The sequence below is a fragment of the Chelon labrosus genome (assembly GCF_963514085.1).
Source record: "Chelon labrosus genome assembly, chromosome: 14".
In the NCBI taxonomy this organism is placed as follows: Eukaryota; Metazoa; Chordata; class Actinopteri; order Mugiliformes; family Mugilidae; genus Chelon; species Chelon labrosus.
The window spans coordinates 1,113,103-1,136,796 of NC_140347.1; the positions used below are offsets into that span (position 1 = coordinate 1,113,103).

Here is a 23,694-nt window from a genome sequence, read left to right on the forward strand (position 1 = left end):
TCAGAAATCCATATTGAAAATTTAGTATAATCTATGAGACTGATTTGATTAATTGCCTATCCCTTCCTAGAAGGGTGGTGTCCCGAGGTGATCTGGTAATTCAGATCCAGTTATTTAATAATAAATAATTATTTTTGATAATTATCAATTATTCATGATAGCCAAACCCCAATATTGAGTGCCTTAGTACCCAGGCCCAACACCTGTTGTCAGTGTAATGTTGCACAAGAATGAATATTGCCAACCTCTACACTGTCAAGAACTCTAAATTCCATCAACTTTAACTAGCTGTTAATGTGATAATTTTGGTTATAGTTATTAAGTTAATTATCAATCAGAAATACAAACTGACAATTTAGTAAATATGGGACTGATTTGATCAATTGGCTATCTTTTGACTTCTCAGAAGGGTGGTGCCCCGAGGTGATCCAGTAATTCAGATCCAATTATTTAATAATAAATAATTCTATAATTATTCATTATTTATGATAGCCAGACACCAATATTGAGTGCGTTAGTACCCAGGCCCAATAGTTTGGTCTTAGAAGTAGTGGAATGATCTCCTAACCACTGAACTCCAGGATAAACTGGACTGACTTTGATGATCACTTCTATCTGGATAATCCTGGACACATGAAGATCAAACAGAGATGAGGGAAGGACCAGATAAGAAACTGTTCAGTTGGATTGTCCAACAGAACCATGGTAGTGCTGGGAAACATCTCTCCAGCTTCTCCTCCTCTTGGCCAATCAACATCACACGTCCTCCACAATCTGAGGACACAAAGACAACTCCAGAGTCTGCTGACAGTGGATTCTAATATCTTCTGATTCATCACATTTGTAATTTAGATGGTGTAAATAAGTATTGCATCTGTTTGACAGTTACTAAGCAACATGAAAACAAACTGTAGACATGGTTGTAGACACAGAGGGGGACACTATTTCTGTCCCCATCACCCTCAGGCTTGTATCTGCTAAGTTTACCAGTAAAAGGAGGCTAGGACACCAGTTAGCACAGAGCTGCTAACTTTTACAGGAGGCTAAAATCACCTGCTCCACTAATTCCTTTGTTCTGACCAACATACTGAATGTGGACGTCTTTCAGACACCAAGAGGACCAACAAAGAAAGAAAGCCTTTCTGCCGTGCATCTGACTCACACTTTGTAATTTTTATGATACGTTTACGTATATATTGTGTTTCACTGTATCATCTTATCAATAAATACTTTGAATATTAAAGCTGGTTTGTTTGATGTTGTATAAGAGCAAATGTTGGCAACCTCTTATATGTAGTCCCAAAGCTCTTCAATATTACTAGATAATCAGTTTATTACTAATTTAGGTTAAAATCTGAGGAGATTCTTAAGTTTCCTCAAAGTCATCTGGTGGTGTCATCTAGAAACCATCTAATGGTGTAGGTAGGGTGGGTATGAGTGTATAACTCAGCCCTGTGTGGAGCCAGTGCTGAGGATGGTGGTGGAGGAACAGTATGGACCTAGTTTAACAGCTGGAGGCTGCTTTGACTTAAATATCTGGGATGAGACAATTAAAGGATGAGCATCCTGACGTCATTGTCTTGTAGTTCCAGGAGACTCTGAGCTGAGTGGAGGACCAGAACCAGAACCAGAACCAGAACCCACTCATTTGGGGCCGACCCATCAGCTTGAGGCCGACCAGGAAGCAGCTAACTCACCTGTGATTATTAATTAAAACTCACTTAGTAGTCAAGTAAAACCAGGAAAGGCTCTCAGAATAATTTATGTTTGAAGTTGAGATTTAAAGGAGATCAGAGTCAGATGATCTGTTTTCCTTAAATAGATTAATCCTCAGCTGTGGGGCTGTGTAGACCTCTGAGGATCTGATGCTATTTGACGTGTATGTTAGTGTTTTAGTTTGGCCCAAGACCCGCCCACTAACATGGAGGGGGTGGAGCTTATGACCTATACTGCAGCCAGACACCAGGGGGAGCTCTACTTGATTTGGCTTCACTTTAGAGGAGCTGTTCTATCTTTCTACTGTCTATGGTTCTGACCTGTATGGAGCTAAAAGCTCAGTGATTTAACTGAGACCATGAAGAGCTTTGACAGTAATGAGTTCTAAAACAGACCTGATAGAACCAGACCAGAACCACATCTAGTTTATATTCCTAAATGTCTGAATAAGATTAGCTAGAATCAACTGAAGTCATATTTCATGTATGTTAAAGATCAAAAAGTCTTTAAATACTGTTAGAAGTCAGCTGTGTTTATGATGGCTCCTAGGGGCAGTGGTTTTTATTTCATTGTTCATTTTATTTAGGGGCTGAATTATCTTTTTATTTAAATGTCTCTTAAACGTGTGATAGTTAAATATTATTGAGTATTTAAATCCAACCTGTCAGAAAGTGTTATGTGTTAAATGAAGTTGTGGGCGTGTCCTAAAAAGTCTCTGTGGTGCGTGGTTCCAGGAAACAGCAGCAGAGTGAGCGCTCTGGCCTCCCTCAGTGTCTCCGCCCCCCCGGTTCTTCCTCAGGTGAGACGCAGGACGGAGGAATGTGACGGACCGTCGGTGCTCCAACTCCGCGGAACAAACGTGGACAATAAACCGACGTCGGGCTCCAGAATGTGATTTGAGTGTTTGGGGATGAGGAGCAGCGCGTCCGGGAAGCAGCAGAGGATCTTTGGAGGCACTTTGTGACGCTTAGTCGGACTCGGCCCAGGTGTGGCTGCGCTACCTGCGCCTGCGCTCTGAGCTTGTGCGCCGTCGAGGGCTCGTGTGCGTCCGGACGGGTCACCATGCCGGCCCTGATCTCTGTGACGGATTTTATTGCGGAGACCAATGAGGACTACAAAGCCCCCACCACGTCCAGCTTCACCACCCGGATGTCCCACTGCCGGAACACGGTGGCGGCTCTGGAGGAGGTAAACCGAGCCGGTTTGATGAAATGATCAGGTTCACTGTGTTAATGTGAGGAGAGGTGAATTTAAACCGTTCTTAGTGTCTGGAGAGAGTTTTTCTGTTTCTCATGTGGAAAGAGGAAGAGACGGCTTCACTTCCTCCTGCTGTTGTAACACAAACGTCTCCACTGCCTCTTTTTGTTTGGCAACGCTCTGATGATCAGGCACATTCTCAACTGAAGGCTGCAGGAAGCAGCAGCTAAAGGTCAAAGGTCCAAGGGAGTCACGCCTCTTGATGCTTAGGGGCCCCCGGCACCCCGGGTCCCCAGACTATACTCTGGCAGGACTGTAGTCATTCTGTGAGCTGATGATCACAGTGGTTTGTTTGCATGTGAAGCGTCTCAGCTGTGTTTGTGTTGGTCGTCGTTCTACTCCAGGTTTAGTTTTTATTGTCTCTTTGTTTTTCATCTTTATTTGTAGTCTTTTGTTCCTCTACGGTTGTTTTACATCTGTTAGTTTCTCGTTGAAGGTGGTTCTGCCCTCGTGTCTCTTTGTGTTGTTTGTTGTTGAGTTTTCCTTCCGTTTATTGTTGTTTTGTGTGTCTGGGCTTGTTTGGATCTTTATTTGTGTCTCTGTTGTGATGTTTAAATGTCTCTGCAGCTGTTATTGATCTTGATCAACCAGTTTTCTAGTTGTTGTACGTCTCTTTGTTTTCATTTCATTTCGTTGTGGGTCTCTTTGCAGTAGTTTTGTGTCTCTGTTGTGATGCAGCTCAGTTGTTTTTAATGTTTTGGGGATTTTTTGGTTGTTTTCCATCAGTTTGTAGTTTTGGTGCCTTTGTGTTATTATTGTGACTCTAGTGGTTTGTACGTCTATTGTTGTGGTTTCACATCATTTTACAGTTATTCTCCATCTTTGTGTGTCTGCATTGTGATTATGTCTGTGTCAGTTTTGTGTATGTTGTGATATTTCAGTCGTTCTGCCTGTGATAAAACTCTGTTGTATTATTTTGTTGTCGTCTCTTTGTAGCCGTGTCTTGTATGACTAATGTTAGGGGTTGTAGTTGTATACATGTCTTTGTGTTCCTTTAGTTGAAGCTTAGTGTATTTTTGTAGTTGTGTTGTAGTTAGGTGGTACCTTTGTGTGTAGTAGTTGTGTTTCTGTCGTAGTTTTTCATCTTTTGTTGTCGTTTTACGTCCTTGTATAGTTGTTATGTGTCTCTGTGTGTGTTTGTGCATGTTTGTTCTTTATTCTGTGCTGTAGTTGTAGTTTTGTGTATTTGTGGTGGTTTTTCAGTCATGTTGAAGTAGTCTTGTGGACCTGGGGCCAACGTCCACAGGGGCCCCTGAGCTAGAGTCTCCTGGTGGTTGTTGACAGGTTGATGGTCTCTGATCTAGTGTCTCAGAGCTCACGTCAGTTTATTTTCCTGAACGTGGTTCAAACATACATGTAAACCTGGGACGTCTTCCTCCTCCTGTTGCATGCTGGGATGGTCCCGCCCATCAGACCCGAAGGCGACGACAACAGAGCCTCACCCGTCCGATCGAGTCCAGACAGGACCCGTCTCATCCCCGTCCTCCCTCTGCCTCTAATGAATATGTTTGTGTTCTCTCCTTTAGTCCAGTCTGAACTCGTCCATCCCGTTAGAGACCAGAATAAAACATGTTTCTGTAGCTGCAGGAGGCGTGTTTAATATTTAACATGGAAAAGATTTATAGAGATGAAAAGGACTGAATCTGATCATGTGTTTCACTTGTTGCTGTTGTGTGTCTGTTCTAGTTATTCAGTTGTTTCTTCCTGTTTAGTGTCTGTGTTGTTTTTAAATCATTTTGCAGCTCTTTGTGCATATTGTTGTAGTTTGTGTCTGTGTGCAGTCTTGTGTTTAGTTGTGGTTGTCTGGTAGTTAAGTTGTGTTTGTGGTGTTAAACTCGTTTTACATTTATTTGTAGTTCTTCTTTAGTGTCTCACTTGTTCTTCTCTGTGGTGTTGGTTGTTGCTCCTCGTTCTGTCTCTGGTGTTTTAGAAACTCTGTCACGTTCAAGTTAAATACGAACGTTGAGGTGACCACGAACACGTCAGAGTCAGGTCAACCAGGCTGAACTCTGCGGTTTAACGTCACCGACACTGAGCTGAAAACCAGGTGTATTTGTGTCGGTGGTGAGTTTTTATTTTAATCAGACTGAAGACAAGCTGAGGACAGGAAACAGGTTCTTCATGTCCACTTATTGTCTCAGAGGACAGAGGTCCTCCAGCTAGAGGACTCACCCAAAAACAAGTGTTCAGAGAGCTGACAGCGAGGAGGAGCTAACAGAAGCCCTTCTTTGCTTCCTAGCCTCCCAGCTAATAGTAGCCCTTCTTAGCTTCCTAGCCTCCCAGCTAACAATGACTCTTCCTAGCTTCCTAGCCTCCCAGCTAATAGTAGCTCTTCCTAGCTTCCTAGCCTCCCAAACTTTGTAGGGTCACAGAACAATCTATCGTCATCCTAGCACCCTTATGCTAACTAATCTAACATGCTGTTTCTAAGCAGGTATGATGTTTACCCTGTTCACCATGTTAGCTTAGCGTGTTAACATGTTAAACGCGACTTTTATCTGAGGTCAAGGGAAGTCTGACTCTAAATCTTAGCCTCGTGGTGGTATGGAGGCCTATTGATTATGGTTTGTCCTCTGGGGATCATGACTGTCAGTGTAGTGGTGCTACAGGACCTCCTTCAAAACTAAATCTCCATTTGCAAATTAAAACTATTTCTTTAGTCTTTTCTTGCTCAACAAAAACAAAACAGAAGAGAAGAAGCTTGTGTCTTGGCACTGGGAGGATGAACCATGAAGCTAACGTTATGCTTAGCATGTTTGAAGATTGAAGATTTGGTGCACATGTGTTCAGTGGTGTACCTAATGAAGTGGCCGGTGAGCCATGTTCCATGTTAAGTGCTATTAATGTTCTCCTGTTTGTTCTCCTCAGGTTCTGGACGTGGACCGGTCGGTTCTGTACAAGATCAAGAAGTCTGTGAAGGCCATCAACACGTCTGGTCTGGGTGAGCGACTCGGTTTCACGTCTCAACTAAAATACAAACGCGTCACGACGCCTCGAGCTTCCTGTCTGCGGCCGCTCACTCTGTCAGACACGCTACCAAAATAAAAGCCTGTTAAATTAGAAGCTTTCCACTCGTTGAACCTGTGAGCGCTTTGTTAACGCGGCGGTGAGGCGGGCGGAGTCTAACATTCCTGTCATACCGCCTCCTGTCCCAGCATGCCGAGGGACAGACGAATCCTAACCAAGACGTTCACAGGACGTCCTGTTAACCACAAACACTGAATATATTACCAGAAGTATGTGGACACCAGCACATTCTGATCAATGAAGGCAGCACGCAGCACGTTTGTCCTGCAGGATGAAACATTAAATACTATAAACATATAAATATAATAATATACACATATATATAGTAGTTTTTAAAGTAGGTATCTGCTGTTGTTATTGTCTCCATGTAGATTTGAGACTTTTGAATCCAGCTCACAGTGACATCATCAAAGTTTTGACCTTCATTAATGTTTTTCTTCATTTATAAATCATTTGTTCTGTTTTATACCTTATTATCTGATATTTATTTCATTCTAATCTGTAGTGTAGTATAATTGTCATTTATTTAGTTTTAGTTGTGTTCTGGCTGGTGGACGTGGTCCCTCCTGATGTTCCTGGTGTGATTGATGGGACGGTTTGTCTGAGGGTTTGTTTCTGTCCTGCAGCTCACGTGGAACATGAGGAGCAGTACATCCAGTCCATGGAGAAGTTCGGGGACAACTGTGTGTACAGGGAGGACACAGAGGTCGGCTCGGCCTTCCTCAAGTTCGCCGTGTTCACCAAAGAGCTGACAGCGCTCTTCAAAAACCTGGTGAGGGTCTGAGACCAGCCCAGACTGATGGGAAGCTGCAGACAGGATATATTTATATATATATATATATATATATATAATATATGTATTATATGTATGTACATTGTGCTTTAACAAGACTTCCTGTTTGTAGATGCAGAACATGAACAACATCATCATGTTTCCTCTGGACAGTCTGCTGAAGGGAGATCTGAAAGGAGTCAAAGGGGTTTGTTAGTTTAGTTTTAAAATACTTTAATATGTTTATTAAAACGAACCTGAAAACATTAAAAGATTAAAGTTAAAGGAGCAGAACCATAAAATTAATTCGTTACACAACTGATTATGATGTTAGAGGCAGTTAGCTCTGTGACATTAGCTTTAGTTAGCTCTTTGATGTTAGCTCTAGTTAGCTCTGTGACATTAGCTTTAGTTAGCTCTGTGACATTAGCTTTGGTTAGCTCTGTGACTCTAGGTGTAAAAAGTTAAATTCTTCCTTTATGCATCACCAACATGAATTTCGTTCATCTGTTTTACTTCATGTCATTTTAAAACAGCTCTTTAAATCAAACCAGTAATTCTCTCCATCTTCTTGTGCGTCTGGTTCAGTTTAACAAACTAAACTAGTTTTTATCAGAGTTCTCTCAGACAGACCAGCTGTGACGTGTCTCTGTTTTCCTTCAGGACCTGAAGAAGCCGTTTGATAAATCCTGGAAGGATTACGAGACCAAGCTGTAAGAGAAACACATCACGTAGCATCATGTAGCATCACATAGCATCATGTAGCATCACGTAGCATCACGTAGCATCATTTAGCATCACGTAGCATCATGTAACATCACGTAGCATAACGTAGCATCACATAGCATCATGTAGTATCATGTAGTATCATGTGGCATCATAAAGCATCACGTAGCATCATGTAGCATCACGTAGCATCATGTAGCATCACGTAGCATCATGTAGCATCACGTAGCATCAGCAGGTTACTGTTATCATTCAGAACATAGTCTCTGTTAGTCTGAACCGGTTCCTTCAACGTGTCCAGAGCCAAGATTGAGAAGGAGAAGAGGGAACACGCCAAGCAGCACGGGATGATCAGAACCGAGTTCAGTGGAGGAGAGATCGCAGAGGAGATGGAGAAGGAGAGACGCATGTTCCAGCTGCAGATGTGTGAGGTGAGGTCAGAGGTCAGAGGTCAGAGGTCAGCTGTTACAGAAACAGGAAGGTTGAGGTTGTTGTTTGTGAACGAGGATCAGATCAGATTATCTGCTAGTGTGAGATCTTCACAGACTCACAGATTAATGTTTGATGTTTAGGAAAACCAGTCCATGAGGACATGGAGCAGCTGATGGCGTTGCTAAGCAACAGTAAACATTCTAACCCTCTAGGCTAACGTTAGCTAGCATGCTACTGTAGACGGAGATTAATTTATCTCCTCTGGTTCTGAGTGAAGAACAGACACCAGACCATTTTCTCATCTACACTCATTTATGAAATCACTTAAGCCACAGTAGTCATTCTTCTTCTTCTACGTCGTCATCGTCATCTTCATCATCTTCTTCATCTTCTTCTTCTCTACAGTCAGATCACCTGAGGTGGTGCGTTCACTGCCTCCTGATCTCTCAGGATAATCTCAGTAACAGTCCTGTAGTCTGAGCTCTGTTTTTAGGTTTTGTCCGTGGACCGTTGAGCTGTGAACGGTGAATCTTTTTGTCTCTACAGTATCTGCTGAAAGTCAACGAGATCAAAGTGAAGAAAGGCGCCGACTTCCTCCAGAACCTCATCAAGTATTTCCACGCTCAGTGCAAGTACGTCTCTCCATGAAAGCATCATGTGACGTCGTCTAACGCTCAGGAGGAAATAACTGAGTGGTGTATTTTTTTTTGGTCCAGTTTTTTCCAGGACGGACTGAAAGCTGTGGAGAGTCTGAAGCCGTCGGTGGAGAAACTGGCCTCAGACCTGACGACGGTGAGGACGGCGACCTGGCGTCTGGTTACTGATCAGAGCTGAGGGCTGAGAGCTGAGTGTCTTGTGGTTTCTGTGCAGATTAAACAGAGTCAGGACGGAGAAAGGAAACAGCTGATTCAGCTCCGGGACGTCCTGAAGGCCTCGCTGCAGTCGGAGCAGAAAGAGGTGACGAGGACATGACTACTGGTTTCACTAGAACACCACCTCCACCAGCACGGCTACGCTTTAAAGACACAGTGGTCATAGATTCTACAGTGTAGAGCTCAGTCTTCAACTCTTTTATTTTGAAGGATTTGCTCTGCATTTCCTTCTATCTCTTCTTCTACTGTTGTAGTTCAAAGTACCATTTGACCAACTCCAGTCAAAATACCAGGATGTTTTTTTTTTTTTTGACCCAACCATTTTCATCTTCTTCTTCTACTACTGTAAGAGTCTTTATCAGAGGGATGAACTGGACCCATCGTGATTTAATTTCATTTAATTTCATCCCAGGACGCTCAGGCCAAGCAGAGCGCCGGTTACAGCCTCCATCAGCTGCAGGGGAACAAGGCCCACGGCACCGAGCGCTCCGGCGTCCTCTTCAAGAAGAGCGAGGGGTGAGTTGAACTCAAAGTCCCAGAATCCCACAGGAGAACCCCGGCTCCCCCCTCACCTGGAGGCCCTCTGTCCTGTCTGCCTCACTTTCTTTGGAGAACGTGAACAAAATATTTTAGTGACGGAAAACGAAACGCATTCCAGTCTCTGCTCCGAGGATGTGGTTGCCACGGTTACAGGTGTTTGTCCCTGTCGTCTGATTGGTCCGTCTCGTCCTCAGGCTGAGGAAGGTGTGGCAGAAGAGGAAGTGCTCGGTGAAGAACGGCTTCCTGTTCATCTCCCACGGCACGGTAAGATCCTCTTCTCCCCATTGGTCCTCCTGCATGACAAGCTCCGCCCCCTTCCCACCTGCATGTCCAATCAGAAGCCACCTTACGGGTTCATCATCAGCTGCCATTGATGGTTTTTCGTTTTTCTTTAAATTTAGTTTCTTATTTTTGCTTCTTCTTTTCTTTTTTCTTTTTTTCTTCCTTCTTTTTGTCTTTTATTTTGAAGTTTTTACGTGACGAGTCAAACGACCAATCAGGACAGAGCAAGCGTCACAGGAAGAGAAACAGGAGAAGGAAGAGCTTGAGGAAAAGGATGAAAAAGAGAAGGGTGGGAAGAGGACGAGTCTGGATTAAAATGTGACCGATTAGAGATGTTGGGGGGAGGAGGGGGGAGACAGGGGGAGATGGGGCGGGACAGGGGACGGGGGGACGGGGGGGACATGGGTTGTCTTTATTATTCATCACTGAGCTTCAGCCTTTTTACTTCTGCTTCAGCTTTCACCATCTTTCACTTCACATCAGTTTAATCAGGATGAAATAAATCAGCTCAGGTGTTCAGTGAGAGTTTAGACCATAGACTGTATATAAATATGGACTACACGTCTCCTCTTCCTCTCATTGGTCAAAATGATTCTGATCAGTACGGTCTGAGGGTTGAGCCACGTGGAGCCGTGATATTGATGCCCCGCCCACACTTCCTCCAGACTCACTCATGTTTTAGTTTAATTAATACTACGCTCTGCTCTACCTCCACCTGTTACAAGGACATGATGGATTATACTCTGGACTAGTTTATTTTTTTATTTACAACTCTCAGTGTCCCACTGGATTGTTTTACAGAGTGGTTGGCATGGCAACTGGTAGTCACCTTTATGTCACATCCTGTTTCTATAGCGTCAAATAACTAAAACGAAACTTATCCAAAAACATTAACACTTGAACATTCATCAACATTATATTAACTACCTAAAATGACAGAAACTATCCATGAAGATAAATTATTTGACGTGTATTTTAGTGTTTTAATTTGGCCCAAGCCCCGCCCACTAACATAGAAGGGGTGGAGCTTATGACCTGTACTGCAGTCAGCCACCAGGGGGAGCTCTACTTGATTTGGCTTCACTTTAGAGGAGCTGTTCTATCTTTATTTACAGTCTATGGTTTAAACTGTTAAAAGATAATTCAGATTATTTACTGGAACCAGTTCCATACACTCCCTGTCCATTTCATTAGGTACACTAGTGAAGTCAGAACAAGATGTAAAATGAGTCAAAGAAACCAGTAATAAATCTATAATAACTGATTTGAACTGTACACTCCTTCGCCAAAACATTAGGTACACTAGTGAAGTCTTTCTAAGTAACGTGTCAGTTCAATAGTTCTACAAACAAAACAACAACAACAATCAACACAACAACTACTGACAGGAAGCAACAAGGTCATCTGGAAGTAGGTTAGAAAAGTTCGTCCTCAGGAGACAATGAATGTTATATGTTGATGACCTGACGGTGGATTACTGAGTCTCATTTTCAATGAGTTTTATATTGTGTCTGAACGTTTTGGAGGTCGGACACTCTGGGTGTCCATGTTTGACGCTGTCTCACCTTTGTCCCTTCGTCTTGTCTTGCAGCCGAACAAAGACCCAATCAGAATCAACCTGCTCACCGGCCAGGTGAAGAGGAATCCTGAAGAGAAGAAGAGCTTCGACCTGTTCACACGTATGCTAACACGCTAACACGCTAAAATAAACCCCTCCATGTTTTAACTACCGTCTTAACTATTTCCTGTCCGTGTCCTTCCCTCAGACGACAGGACGTATCACTTCCAGGCCGAGGACGAGGGGGAGTGTCAGATGTGAGTATGGTCAGGTGTTTGCTCTGGCCTCGGTGGTGCGTTCGCTGACGGTGGGTTGTCTTTCAGATGGGTGTCGGTGCTGCAGAACAGCAAAGAGGAGGCGCTGAACAAGGCCTTCCAAGGAGAGCAGGACGAAGGAGAGAACAACATCGTCCAGGAGCTGACCAAGGCCATCGTAGGAGAGGTGAAGAGAATGAGCGGCAACGACGGCTGCTGCGACTGTGGAGCTGCAGGTCAGAAACAGCGGTTCACACTAGACCTCTACACCTGGTCCACCAGATTAATTTAAATGTTTGAAGCAGTTTGTCAGTGTTTCCTGCTAACGCTCCGTCAGGTCCCACGTGGCTGTCCACCAACCTCGGGGTGCTGATCTGCATCGAGTGTTCGGGGATCCACAGAGAGATGGGCGTCCACTACTCCAGGATCCAGAGTCTGGACCTGGACGTCCTGGGAACCTCCGAGCTGCTGGTGAGTGCCCTTCACTGTCCACGGAGAAGTTAGGGAAATCAGAGCTTGATTGTAAATCATCTGATGTTTTGAGTCATTTTTATGAAGAAATGTAGAAAACTCTGAAGAAACAGAAACTTTTAAGCGTCTCTGTAGGATGACCAGGAGTTTGATGTTGTGTTTCAGTTGGCGAAGAACGTGGGAAACGCCAGCTTCAACGAGATCATGGAGGCTGATCTGTCAGTGCAGGGCGTCACCAAGCCGGATTCAACCAGCGACATGTAGGTGCCTGTCCCCCCTGGGCTCAGGTCCGTGGACGTGTCCTGGAGTTGACTCGTTGTCTCTGTCTTCCAGGCAGATGAGGAAGGACTACATCACGGCCAAGTACACGGAGAAACGTTTCGCCCAGCGGCGTTGTCCCGACGCTGCGTCCAGACTGCAGGTTCTGTACGAGGCCGTCAGGAACAGAGACATCCTGTCCCTCATCCAGGTCTACGCTGAGGGGGTGGACCTGATGGAGGCCGCCCCACAACCCAACGAACACGTACGACCCCACTTATAAAACTTGACAGTAGTACTTGTTGGTCTTGTCTTTGTCCTCTGTTTGTGTCTCCTTAGCTGCTGTAAGAGGTCATCCATAAGCGTTTGTCTGTGTAAAGTATTAAATAATTATAGTAAATATTCATATTGAAATATCAGTAACAACATAAATGATATCCTTAGCAAAACATTTTCAACATCAGCAAAGATTTCCCTGAAAACGGCGGCCATTTTGGAAGTAGCTGCCAAAAGCTACTGACTGCAGAGCCTGGATGAATCCACCAGGGGGCAGATGATGAGGATCAGATTATTTACAGCAGGTTTATCAGTGAAGTGTTGATGATGTGGAGCAGAGGTCTCAGAGTCGAGTGTCTCTGATCTCTGAAGACGTTGTTTCTGTCAGGAACCCGGAGAGACGGTGCTCCACCTGGCAGTCCGGATGGGCGACAGGAACTCCCTCCACATCGTCGACTTCCTCGCCCAAAACAGGTAACGGGTGAAGCACCTGTACGCCTCCAGACAAGTGTGTCTCAGTGTCTTTGCTCGGTGTAGCAATGACGAGGTGTTTGTTTCAGCGGTAACCTGGACAAGCAGACGTCCAGAGGAAGCACGGCGCTGCATTACTGCTGCCTGACCGACAACAGCGAGTGTCTGAAGCTGCTGCTGAGAGGGAAAGCCTCCGTGTCCATCAGTAAGAAGACTGTAATGACCTCATACAGACAAAGGACCAGACTCCATTCATATATCTGCTAATTTATCACAAACACCTTTAGGCACCTGTCCTGTCTGTCAAGATTTTAAAGTTCAAAGAGTTTTTTTGAGATCGAATGTTTTAAACATCTGGATTTGTCTCCTCAGCCAATGAAGCTGGAGAAACGCCACTGGACATCGCTAAGCGTCTGAGACATACTCAGTGTGAAGAGCTGGTGAGACTTTAGCAAAATGGAACGTAACATTACCCACAATCCTCTCTACTCCACTCTGCCATGTTGGGTGTCATTAGAAACTAGAGAAGCTACTCTTTCCATTGATACCAAGCATCACATAGCCGGAGCTAACCAGCTAGCCTCAGCTAACTGACTGGCTGATAGAATCTGATCATTGTGCCTTTGCCACCATCTAGTGGTCTAAAGGTGGTACTACAGATAAACACAATACAGCCATCTTGTAGTGATAGTTGGAGGAAATCTCAATCTTCTTCTGGATTGTATAATGTGCACAGTGGTAGAATGTGATGATGTCCAGGCTGAATAAAATGTCCAAAGGTTGAATTGTGTGTACGTTGCCTCCTGTAGTGGAATCAGTAGGATTTTGTAGCCAGATTCCCTTTCAAGAGGTAAAAACCCAATGTGGAACACTTTGGGTTCTTTGGTTCAGACATAGGAACAGACACAATGTTAATGACACTGAAGTCTGACCCATCCATAGAGACCAGGGTCATAGAGACCAGGGTCCATAGAGACCAGGGTCAGGAACATGGACCTGATGGTTCTGGAGGTAGTCCAGATTTATTTGGTCATTTTAGAGTTTAACCTCCCCCAGCTCCCTTCAAGGTTTAAGAGGTTAATAAAAGCTAAGTGAGGCTAAGCTAACATGTGCGAGGCTAACACCCGTTGATGGATGTGCAGTAATAACAGTTCCAAACGCTGTGTTCCAGCTGACTCAGGCCCAGACGGGAAAGTTTAACGTCCACGTTCACGTTGAGTACGAGTGGCGTCTCCAAAACGAGGACCTGGACGAGAGCGAGGACGAGATGGAAGACAAGGTCAGAAGTAGTTTTTTGATAGCATCCGCCGTTAAGCTTCATCTCTTGCGTTCAGGAAGTTACACCATGCTTTCTGTTTGTCCTGCAGCCGATCCCCAACCGACGGGACGAGCGTCCTGTCAGCTGCTTCGTGTCCAGCAGTAACCCCATGCAGTCCAACCTGGCGGCACTGGCCCGGGACGTGGCCGGCCTGGCCCGGGACAAACAGAGGCCTCCCATCCCTAATACTATCATCAGCAATGAGACCTACGGAACCATGCTGGACCTGAACCTGCCGCCGCCGGGCCCAACACCACCGCTGCCCCCCAGAGCACCAAACAGAGGTCAGAGGTCGTCGCTTTGTCAAACAAATTTGAAACTGGCTAAGAATAAGGATCCTCGTAAGTGTGGGGGGCAGTCAAAATGGAACCTAACATTACCCACAATCCTCTCTGCTCCACTCTGCCATGCTGGGTTTCATTAGAAACTAGAGAAGCTTCTCTTTCTATTGATACCAAGCATCACATAGTTGGAGCTAACCAGCTAGCCTCAGCTAACAGAGAAAACACTCAGACAAACTTTTTATTTCTCAGTCAACATGTCAGAGTTTCTTCTTCTGTCTCAATATTTCATCAAATCCACAAAAATGTAGCTGATCTAGTTTTATTATCTTCTGTCTTAGTTTAATTGATGATCCTTTGCCTCCATCTAGTAGTCTAAAGGTGGTACTACAGATAATAAACATAACGCAGTCATCTTGTCGTGAAAGTTAGCTTAGCATTGATATGTAGCATGCCTTGGTGACTGGTTTCCCTGGGGAGTTACATGTGTGAACAACATCGAGGAAATCTCCATCTTCTTCTGGATTGTATAATGATCACAATGGTGGTCTGATGTTCTCTCCGGGATCAGGTGGTGGTAAACCCGTTGCCATAGAAACGGTAGGACGACAGCGTTCGTCCTCGGACCCCCCCAACCCTCAGACCCCAGAGAGGAACACGTCCATGTACGGTGAGTGTTTGACCTACCGGCTACAGGCGCAGGATGAACCTGCAGACATAACTCGGGGCTTAGCGATGCTCTCTCTCCTCCCAGTGCTCCCGGTGGGACCTCCTGTCAGTAAGAGGTCCAGCATGTTGGACGTGAAGACCATGTCAGCCAAGAACACCCCTCTCCCTCCGCTGCCTCCCCCGCCAGCTGGACTTCCCTTCATCCCCCAAGAACCTCCGGTCCCGCCTCCTCCCTCCGTCCCACCGCCTCCGCCCCACTACAAACCTCCAGCCCTGCCCCCTCCTGTGCCCAGTCACCAGGGCAACAGACCTCCAGGACCTCCGGGACCCAAGTCCCCCAAATCCCCCAAATCCCCCACCGGGTACGTACGTGGGTCGGTACGTGGTCTGAACTGACCTCTACTGGTCTGAACCGGTCTGACCTCATTTCTACTGATTCCAGGTCAGTGAAGAGTCCTCAGAGACCTCCGGTCAGGATGGGCTCCATGGACAAACGAGGTACTACTACTACTACTACTACTACTAGAACTACTACTAACACTTCTTTTTCTGCTCCTTGTTCTTCTTGTTCTTCATCTTTTGCTCCTTCTTCTTCTTCTTCTTCTTCTTCATCTACTCCTTGTTCTTCTTTTTCTGTTCCTTGTTCTTGTTCTTCTTCATCTACTCCTTCTTTTTCTGCTTCTTGTTGTTGTTGTTCTTCATCTTTTGCTCCTTCTTCTTCGTCTACTCCTTGTACTTCTTTTTCTGCTCCTTGTTCTTCCTCTTTGTCTACTCTTTGTTCTTTTTCTGCTCCTTGTTCTTATTCTTCTCCTCTTCCTTCTCCTCTTCCTATTCCTGCTCTTCTTCTCGTTCTTCATCAAACCAGACTCATTGTCTCCTCCAGGTCTTCCGTCCAGATCTCCCCAGCGTCTGTCTCCTCCAACTCCCAAACCCAGATCCACCTTCTCAGTACGTCCTCAGACTGTTAAATTGAACGTTTTATGGCTGGGCTTTGGTTGCGTGGTTTGATCTTGACTGTGGTCTGTGTGTAGAAGCAGAAGCCTCAGAGGGTGAAGGCCATCTACAACTGTTCTGCCGATAATCCAGACGAGCTGACCTTCAAAGAGGGGGAGGTGATCGTGGTAGAGGGGGAGGAGGACAGCGAGTGGTGGGTGAGTGACAAAGGCCCCGCCCCTCACCCCACAGGAAGCTCCGCCCCCGTCCTCAGAGCTTTTAACGTCTCCGTCTTCTGTGTTTCAGGTAGGTCATGTTGAAGGCGAGCCGAGTCGTCGGGGAGCGTTTCCCGTCACCTTCGTTCACTTCATCACCGAGTGAAAGACGCCGGACGCCGTCTCCGTCAGACGGCCTGAGAGAGGACATGAAATCAGCTGATCTCTGTTTCCACCTGTTGCACAGCGCCCCCCCAGGCAGAGAGCAGTACTTACACCAACTCAACTGGAAAGAAACACAGAAGAACAAACCAAATAATCTTCTTCTTCTTCTTCTTCTTCTTTTCTTTTTTCCTGTTGGGTTTCTTTCTGCACCAGAACATTAGGTACAGGTTTTAATGTTTAATGTTTTCCTGTTCCAATAAACATAAAGAAAAGCTTCGTCCACATACTTTTGGCCACATCAAACCTGAGCTGTGACCGTTGTGTTTCAGGACAGACGTCACATTTTTATTCATTTAACCTGTTGGTGGGAGGTCAGTTTATTAAAAACACCTCTAATGAATCTGGGTTTGAGTCTTTTAGTCGTTTTACTTCCTCGTTCCCTGTCGTTCTTCATCTCCTTCTATTTATTTACTTTAGTTTTTCCAACGGGCTCCAAATTGTTGCCGACTAACAAATAATTTCTCTGTCAATCAACAGTATTTCATCTTTCTCTCCTGCTTCCAGCTGTTTTTATTTTATTTTATTTTATTCTTCATGTTTCAGGATGAATTCAGACGATGCTTCAAATGGGAAGATAAAATGAACCAATGTTTAATAAATGAATGAATGAATGAATAAATGACTTTTTGTTTCCTCGTTGTGATTGAAAAGCTGAAAACAATAAAAAGCAGTAACGAAGAGAAAAGCTTTACTTCTAATTAATAAAATGTGTTTAAATATTCATCTGAAATATAAAATAACGACACATGAGACACGTCTTTCTTTCTTTCTTTTCTCTTTTAATATTTTCTTCTTTTTCCTCAGTTTTATTTTGTGACTTTCTCTTGTTTCCCTCTTGCCATCTTTTTCTTTTTCTTTGTTTCTTCTGTATTTCTCGTTTTTATTTTCTTACTGTTTTGCTTTTCTTTGTCTTTCTTTTGTTTTCTTCTTTTTCTTCCTTTAATATTTATTTTTTATTTCATTTTCATCATCTTCTTCCATCTAGTGACACGTGTTAATTTATAATAAATCAATAAGTTTTTGGAATAAATAAGTAAATTTGTTGAAACATTTTAAATATAAACTATATTAATGTTAAGTCTTAATGGTTTTATAAGTTATAATAGTTTAACTAAGTAAAAATTATTAAAAATGTTTTAAATTTAAAAAATAAATAAATAAATAAAAATCTGGCGGAACCAATAAGTTCCGACTCATTTTTCTACACGGAGCGATTTCATCAGGAACCGGAAACGGAGCATTAAGAGGAACTTTGTATCTCGGCGCGGTGCAGTGAGCTAACGGAGCTAACGGAGCTAACGGAGCTATGAGCCGGTGTGTTCGTTAAAGTTTCTCCGGTTTCAGAGCGACCATGGCGGCCAAACGTAAACCCGACGCGACGGTTCCAGCGGAGGAGAGCGACCAGCTGCTCATCCGCCCGCTGTGAGTTCACACACCTCGGCTTGATTCACCGCTTAGCGCCGCTCAGTGTCAGCTGCTCCCGCGACAGAACTCCATAAAGAAATCATCTAATTATGAAATCTGTTTTCAAACTAGACGAGAATACAGAATTAAATACACACGTTCAGTACTTCTAATGAATCCCCGGGAGCAGCTTTTCAATTCGGCTTTAAGTAACTTTTATTTAATCGGAGTTTTGTTTTGTTTTTTTTTAAATTGGATGAATTTTGAATGGAGTTTGGTTTCGGGTCTTGGAGGGTTTAAATGTATTTGTCACATGATGAGTGTCTGTGTTCAGAGGAGCCGGTCAGGAGGTGGGACGGTCCTGCATCATCCTGGAGTTCAAGGGACGGAAGATCATGGTGACTGAGCGTCCTCCATCACATCAGCTGTTAGACGGTAGAGTCAGACTAGAAACATGTTTGTTTGTGTTGTAGCTGGACTGTGGCATCCATCCAGGTCTGGAGGGGATGGACGCGCTGCCCTACATCGACCTGATCGACCCGGCAGAGATAGACCTGCTGCTCATCAGCCAGTGAGTTCAGAGACCCTCTTCCTCCTTCTTCCTCTTCCTCCTCCTCCTCCTCTTCCTGGTTAACCCACTCCTCCTCCTCCAGCTTCCACCTGGATCACTGTGGAGCTCTGCCCTGGTTCCTCCAGAAGACGAGCTTCAAGGGTCGGACCTTCATGACTCACGCCTCCAAAGCCATCTACCGCTGGCTGCTGTCGGACTACGTCAAAGTCAGGTGGGGACAGATTAGAGGGACGGACCTGTGTGTGTGAGGGGGGCAGGTTTAAGGGACAGACCTGTGTGTATGTGTGGACAGGTTTAAGGGACAGACCTGTGTGTATGTGTGGGGACAAGTATAAGGGACAGACGTGTGTGTCTGTGTGGGGACAGATTATTGGGACGGACCTGTGTGTGTGTGTGGACAGGTTTAAGGGACAGACCTGTGTGTATGTGTGGACAGGTTTAAGGGACAGACCTGTGTGTATGTGTGGACAGGTTTAAGGGACAGACCTGTGTGTATGTGTGGGGACAAGTATAAGGGACAGACGTGTGTGTCTGTGTGGGGACAGGTTTAAGGGACAGACCTGTGTGTGTGTGGACAGATTATTGGGACGGACCTGTGTGTGTGTGTGTGGGGACAGGTTTAAGGGACAGACCTGTGTGTGTGTGGACAGATTATAAGGACGGACCTGTGTGTGTGTGTGTGTGTGTTGCAGTAACATCTCTGCAGACGACATGTTGTACACGGAGACAGACCTGGAGGACAGCATGGAGAAGATCGAGACCATCAACTTCCACGAGGTCAAGGAAGTGGCCGGCATCAAGTTCTGGTGTTACCACGCGGGACACGTCCTGGGAGCCGCCATGTTCATGATCGAGATCGCCGGCGTCAAGGTCAGTCTCAGCAGGAAGTAGAGCTGGACAGAACCAGGAAGTAGAACGTTGTCAATCATCTGGTCCGTGTCTGTCTCCGATCAGCTGCTGTACACCGGAGACTTCTCCCGCCAGGAGGACCGTCACCTGATGGCGGCGGAGATCCCCAGCGTGAAGCCGGACATCCTCATCACGGTCAGTAAACGTCGGGACAGGTGTTGGTTGGGTCTGGTCTCGTTGCTCTGACGCCTCCTTGTGTCCGTCAGGAGTCCACGTACGGGACCCACATCCACGAGAAGAGGGAGGAGAGGGAGGCCCGGTTCTGCAACACGGTCCACGACATCGTCAACAGAGAAGGTCGATGCCTCATCCCCGTGTTCGCTCTGGGACGAGCCCAGGAGCTGCTCCTCATCCTAGGTGAGTCTGTCTGAGGCTCTAAAGGGTCTAAGGGGTCTGAGGGTCTCGAATGTCTAAGGGTCTGTGTTTGAAAGTCTGAGGGTCTAAAGGGTCTGAGGCTCTAAAGGGTCTAGGGGGTCTGATGGTCTAGAATGTCTAAGGGTCTGAGGGTCTAAAGGGTCTGATGGTCTAAAGGGTCTGAGGGTCTAAGTGGTCTCTCTTGTCTGACCCAGACGAGTACTGGCAGAACCATCCTGAGCTCCATGACATCCCGATCTACTACGCCTCGTCCCTGGCCAGGAAGTGCATGGCAGTCTACCAGACCTACATCAACGCCATGAACGACAAGATCCGCAAGGCCATCAACATCAACAACCCCTTTGTCTTCAAGCACATCAGCAACTTAAAGGTCAGGGAACGCGCTCAGTAGGCCGTCCGGCGGTAGGACGTCCGGCGGTAGGCCGTGCGGTCCGCTCTGGTCTGTGAGGAAGCAGCTGACGTGCCCCCGTTTCGTTGCAGAGCATGGACCACTTTGACGACATCGGTCCCAGCGTGGTGATGGCGTCCCCTGGGATGATGCAGAGCGGTTTGTCCAGAGAACTGTTTGAGAGCTGGTGCACGGACAAGAGGAACGGGGTCATCATCGCTGGTTACTGTGTAGAGGGGACACTGGCCAAGGTAAGCCCCGCCCCCTGGACGCCATGTTGGATACATCATTGTTCCCTCTTTCCTCCAGCGCCCCCTCCTCCTGTCGTCTCCTGTCGTCACCTGTCGTCTCCTGTTGTTACCTGTTGTCACCTATTGTCTCCTGTCGTCTCCTGTTGTTACCTGTTGTCTCCTGTCGTCTCCTGTCGACACCTGTTGTCTCCTGTTGTCTCCTGTCGTCTCCTGTCGTTTCCTGTCGTCTCCTGTTGTCTCCTGTCGACACCTGTCGTCTCCTGTCGTCTCCTGTCATCACCTGTCGTCTCCTGTCATCACCTGTCGTCTCCTGTCATCACCTGTCGTCTCCTGTCGTCTCCTGTTGACACCTGTTGACACCTGTCGCCTCCTGTTGTCTCCTGTTGACACCTGTCGTCACCTGTCGTCTCCTGTCATCACCTGTCGTCTCCTGTTGACACCTGTTGACACCTGTCGCCTCCTGTCGTCTCCTGTTGACACCTGTTGACACCTGTCGTCTCCTGTTGACACCTGTTGACACCTGTCGCCTCCTGTCGTCTCCTGTTGACACCTGTTGACACCTGTCGCCTCCTGTCGTCTCCTGTTGACACCTGTCGCCTCCTGTCGTCTCCTGTTGACACCTGTTGACACCTGTCGCCTCCTGTCGTCTCCTGTTGACACCTGTCGCCTCCTGTTGTTACCTGTTGTCACCTATTGTCTCCTGTCGTCTCCTGTCGTCTCCTGTTGACACCTGTCGTCTCCTGTTGTTACCTGTTGTCACCTATTGTCTCCTGTCGTCACCTGTCGTCTCCTGTCGTCTCCTGTTGTCACCTATTGTCTCCTGTCGTCTCCTGTCGTCTCCTGTTGACACCTGTCGCCTCCTGTCGTCTCCTGTTGACACCTGTCGTCTCCTGTCGTCACCTGTCGTCTCCTGCAGCACATCATGACGGAGCCAGATGAGATCTCCACCATGTCCGGTCAGAAGCTTCCTCTGAAGATGTCGGTGGACTACATCTCCTTCTCTGCTCACACCGACTACCAGCAGACCAGCGAGTTCATCAGAGCCCTCAAACCTCCTCACGTGGTAAACAGCGCTAACTCCATGCTAACATGCTAACATGCTACCAGCACCACGCAAGTCTCTGACAGCTCCGGGCCTCTGTCGACAGATCCTGGTCCACGGCGAGCAGAACGAGATGGCCCGGCTGAAGGCGGCGCTGATCCGAGAGTACGAAGACAACGACGAGGTCCACATCGAGGTCCACAACCCCAGAAACACAGAGGCCGTCACGCTCAACTTCAGAGGAGAGAAACTGGCAAAGGTAGGTCTAGATCCAGATCCAGATCCAGGTCTGATAGTGTGGCGGTGGCCCTGTTAACTCCCAGCATGCTCTGCTTCAGGTGATGGGCTCTCTGGCCGACAGGAAGTGTGCTCAGGGTCAGAGGATCTCAGGGATCCTGGTCAAGAGGAACTTCAACTACCACATCCTGACGCCCTCCGACCTCTCCAGTCAGTAACCTGGTCCTCTGATGAATGACCCTAACCCTTTATTATTAATATAAACATAAACTGCTGTTAACTTGAACCCTTGAACTCATCCCTGTGTTGCGTTCAGGTTCCCTGGTTCTTTCCTGACTCCTGTTCTCTCTCCTTCAGACTACACAGATCTTTCCATGGGAACAGTGACACAGACTCAGGCCGTCCCCTTCTCTGGACCCATCTCTCTGCTGGTCAGTCAGCTACGTAGTCTGACAGGTAAGGCTCACCTGGACTCACCTGGACTCGGTGTCCTTGCTGCTTTATCCAGCAGAAACTGAAGCTACAACTGTTCAACTGCAGCATGCTAGGCTAAAAGTCAGCAGCTATAAAGGCTAACCTTGCTATCATGCTAGGCTAAGAGTCTTCCTGTTTAGAGGCTAATCTTGCTAGCTTAACAGTCTAGACTAACCCTGCTAGCATGCTAGGCTAAAAGATAGACAAGGGTTTACAGATGATTAGCAGTTCTGTTTTGTCCGATCAATGTTTACGTCGGCGCTACTTCCTGCTCTTATCAAACAAGATGGCCGCCGTATGTGTCCTCAGGTGACGTGGAGCAGGTGGAGGGAGCAGAGAAGATCACGGTGAAGATCTTTAAGAGCATCACTCTGGTCCATGAAGCTGGGATGGTGCTGCTGGAGGTCAGAGTCGCAGACTGTCCCTGAACGCAGCGTCTTGTGTTTATTTAAATGTTTACTAACGTCTCTCTGACTTCCTGCTCAGTGGATCGCCAACCCGCTCAACGACATGTACGCCGACGCCGTCACCACGGTGGTGCTGGAGGTCCAGTCCAACCCCAACTCCCAGAAGTGTCAGTAAACGCAACACGACGGCCCGAGACGTTCAGTGACCTCACGGCGCCTCTAACGTTTGTTTGTTTGTTTCAGTCGTGGAAGGTCGGAGGGAGGCGTTCGACGTGGAGGTGTTTGTGGAGCGTCTGGAGTTCATGCTGCAGTGAGTTGGTTTGTTTTTAACTCTGGGGAGAACCAGGTGGGTGGAGTCTCTTAGAGGAAGGAACACAGATTTTCAAAATAAAAGTCATCGTTTTTTTTTTCGTTGCAGCGACATGTTCGGGGACGAATGTGTGAACTTCAAAGACAACAAGAACTTGAGTGTGACGGTGGATGGAGTCACGGCGTCCATCGACCCAGAGACACGGGTGAGTGTGGCGTGGTGGGCGGAGCCAGAGAGTGAACTGGCTATGACCTCTGACCTGTGTGTGTGTGTGTGTGTGTTACAGTCGGTGACGTGTGAGGAAGACGAGACTCTGAGGGAGATGATTGAAGTCGCCGTCCATCGTCTCCACGACGCCCTTAACCCCGCCTTCTCATAGGGCACGCCCCCTCAAACTGACCACGCCCACCAGAGGCACTTTTCTACTGATTTTGTTATTGTTGTCATGACAACGTTATGATTATTTTTTTTTTAGTCCATGTGTAAAAATAAACATGTGTCTGGTAAGTTTTAGTTGATTCTGGTTTGACTCGTTTATCATCGACGTAAAATTTACTAATTCACGACTTCGTGAGTCAAAATATTAAAATTCTGAATCTATTATTTAACCATTTAACTAATTATCTTCAAATCTTATGAGATAATTGAGAATCATTTGCTGGTGTTATAATATACTTGACCGTAAAGTATTTAATAGTAAATTATAATTAGGAGAAACTCAAACTAATCACATGATTACTGTCACTCTTCCGTCCATCACATTAAGCCCCGCC

At 46.2% G+C, this 23,694-nt stretch overlaps 2 protein-coding genes across 2 annotated transcripts; both read left to right on the top strand.

The window, feature by feature from the left end:
• Positions 1–1,344: 1,344 nt before the first annotated feature.
• On the top strand, positions 1,345–17,175 carry asap2b (ArfGAP with SH3 domain, ankyrin repeat and PH domain 2b). Its single transcript, XM_084560866.1, has 28 exons — positions 1,345–2,904; positions 5,842–5,914; positions 6,627–6,772; positions 6,906–6,980; positions 7,436–7,485; positions 7,800–7,929; positions 8,477–8,562; positions 8,647–8,722; positions 8,801–8,887; positions 9,215–9,318; positions 9,537–9,606; positions 11,216–11,303; positions 11,391–11,439; positions 11,506–11,672; positions 11,774–11,907; positions 12,073–12,167; positions 12,241–12,430; positions 12,830–12,915; positions 13,002–13,117; positions 13,285–13,352; positions 14,084–14,191; positions 14,280–14,514; positions 15,083–15,181; positions 15,266–15,542; positions 15,623–15,678; positions 16,064–16,128; positions 16,212–16,331; positions 16,420–17,175. Exons 1-28 carry the CDS (start codon positions 2,779–2,781, stop codon positions 16,492–16,494), a joined length of 3,051 nt encoding a protein of 1,016 aa, XP_084416992.1. The 5' UTR covers positions 1,345–2,778; the 3' UTR covers positions 16,495–17,175.
• Positions 17,176–17,795: 620 nt separating this feature from the next.
• On the top strand, positions 17,796–23,434 carry LOC311499750 (cleavage and polyadenylation specificity factor subunit 3-like). The gene is made up of 18 exons (XM_084560871.1): positions 17,796–17,975; positions 18,292–18,355; positions 18,431–18,528; positions 18,611–18,739; positions 19,221–19,398; positions 19,483–19,572; positions 19,644–19,794; positions 20,007–20,182; positions 20,293–20,451; positions 21,368–21,514; positions 21,600–21,752; positions 21,832–21,940; positions 22,088–22,186; positions 22,514–22,608; positions 22,691–22,778; positions 22,855–22,921; positions 23,030–23,126; positions 23,208–23,434. Exons 1-18 carry the CDS (start codon positions 17,905–17,907, stop codon positions 23,298–23,300), a joined length of 2,064 nt encoding a protein of 687 aa, XP_084416997.1. The 5' UTR covers positions 17,796–17,904; the 3' UTR covers positions 23,301–23,434.
• The last annotated feature ends 260 nt before the right edge of the window (positions 23,435–23,694 follow it).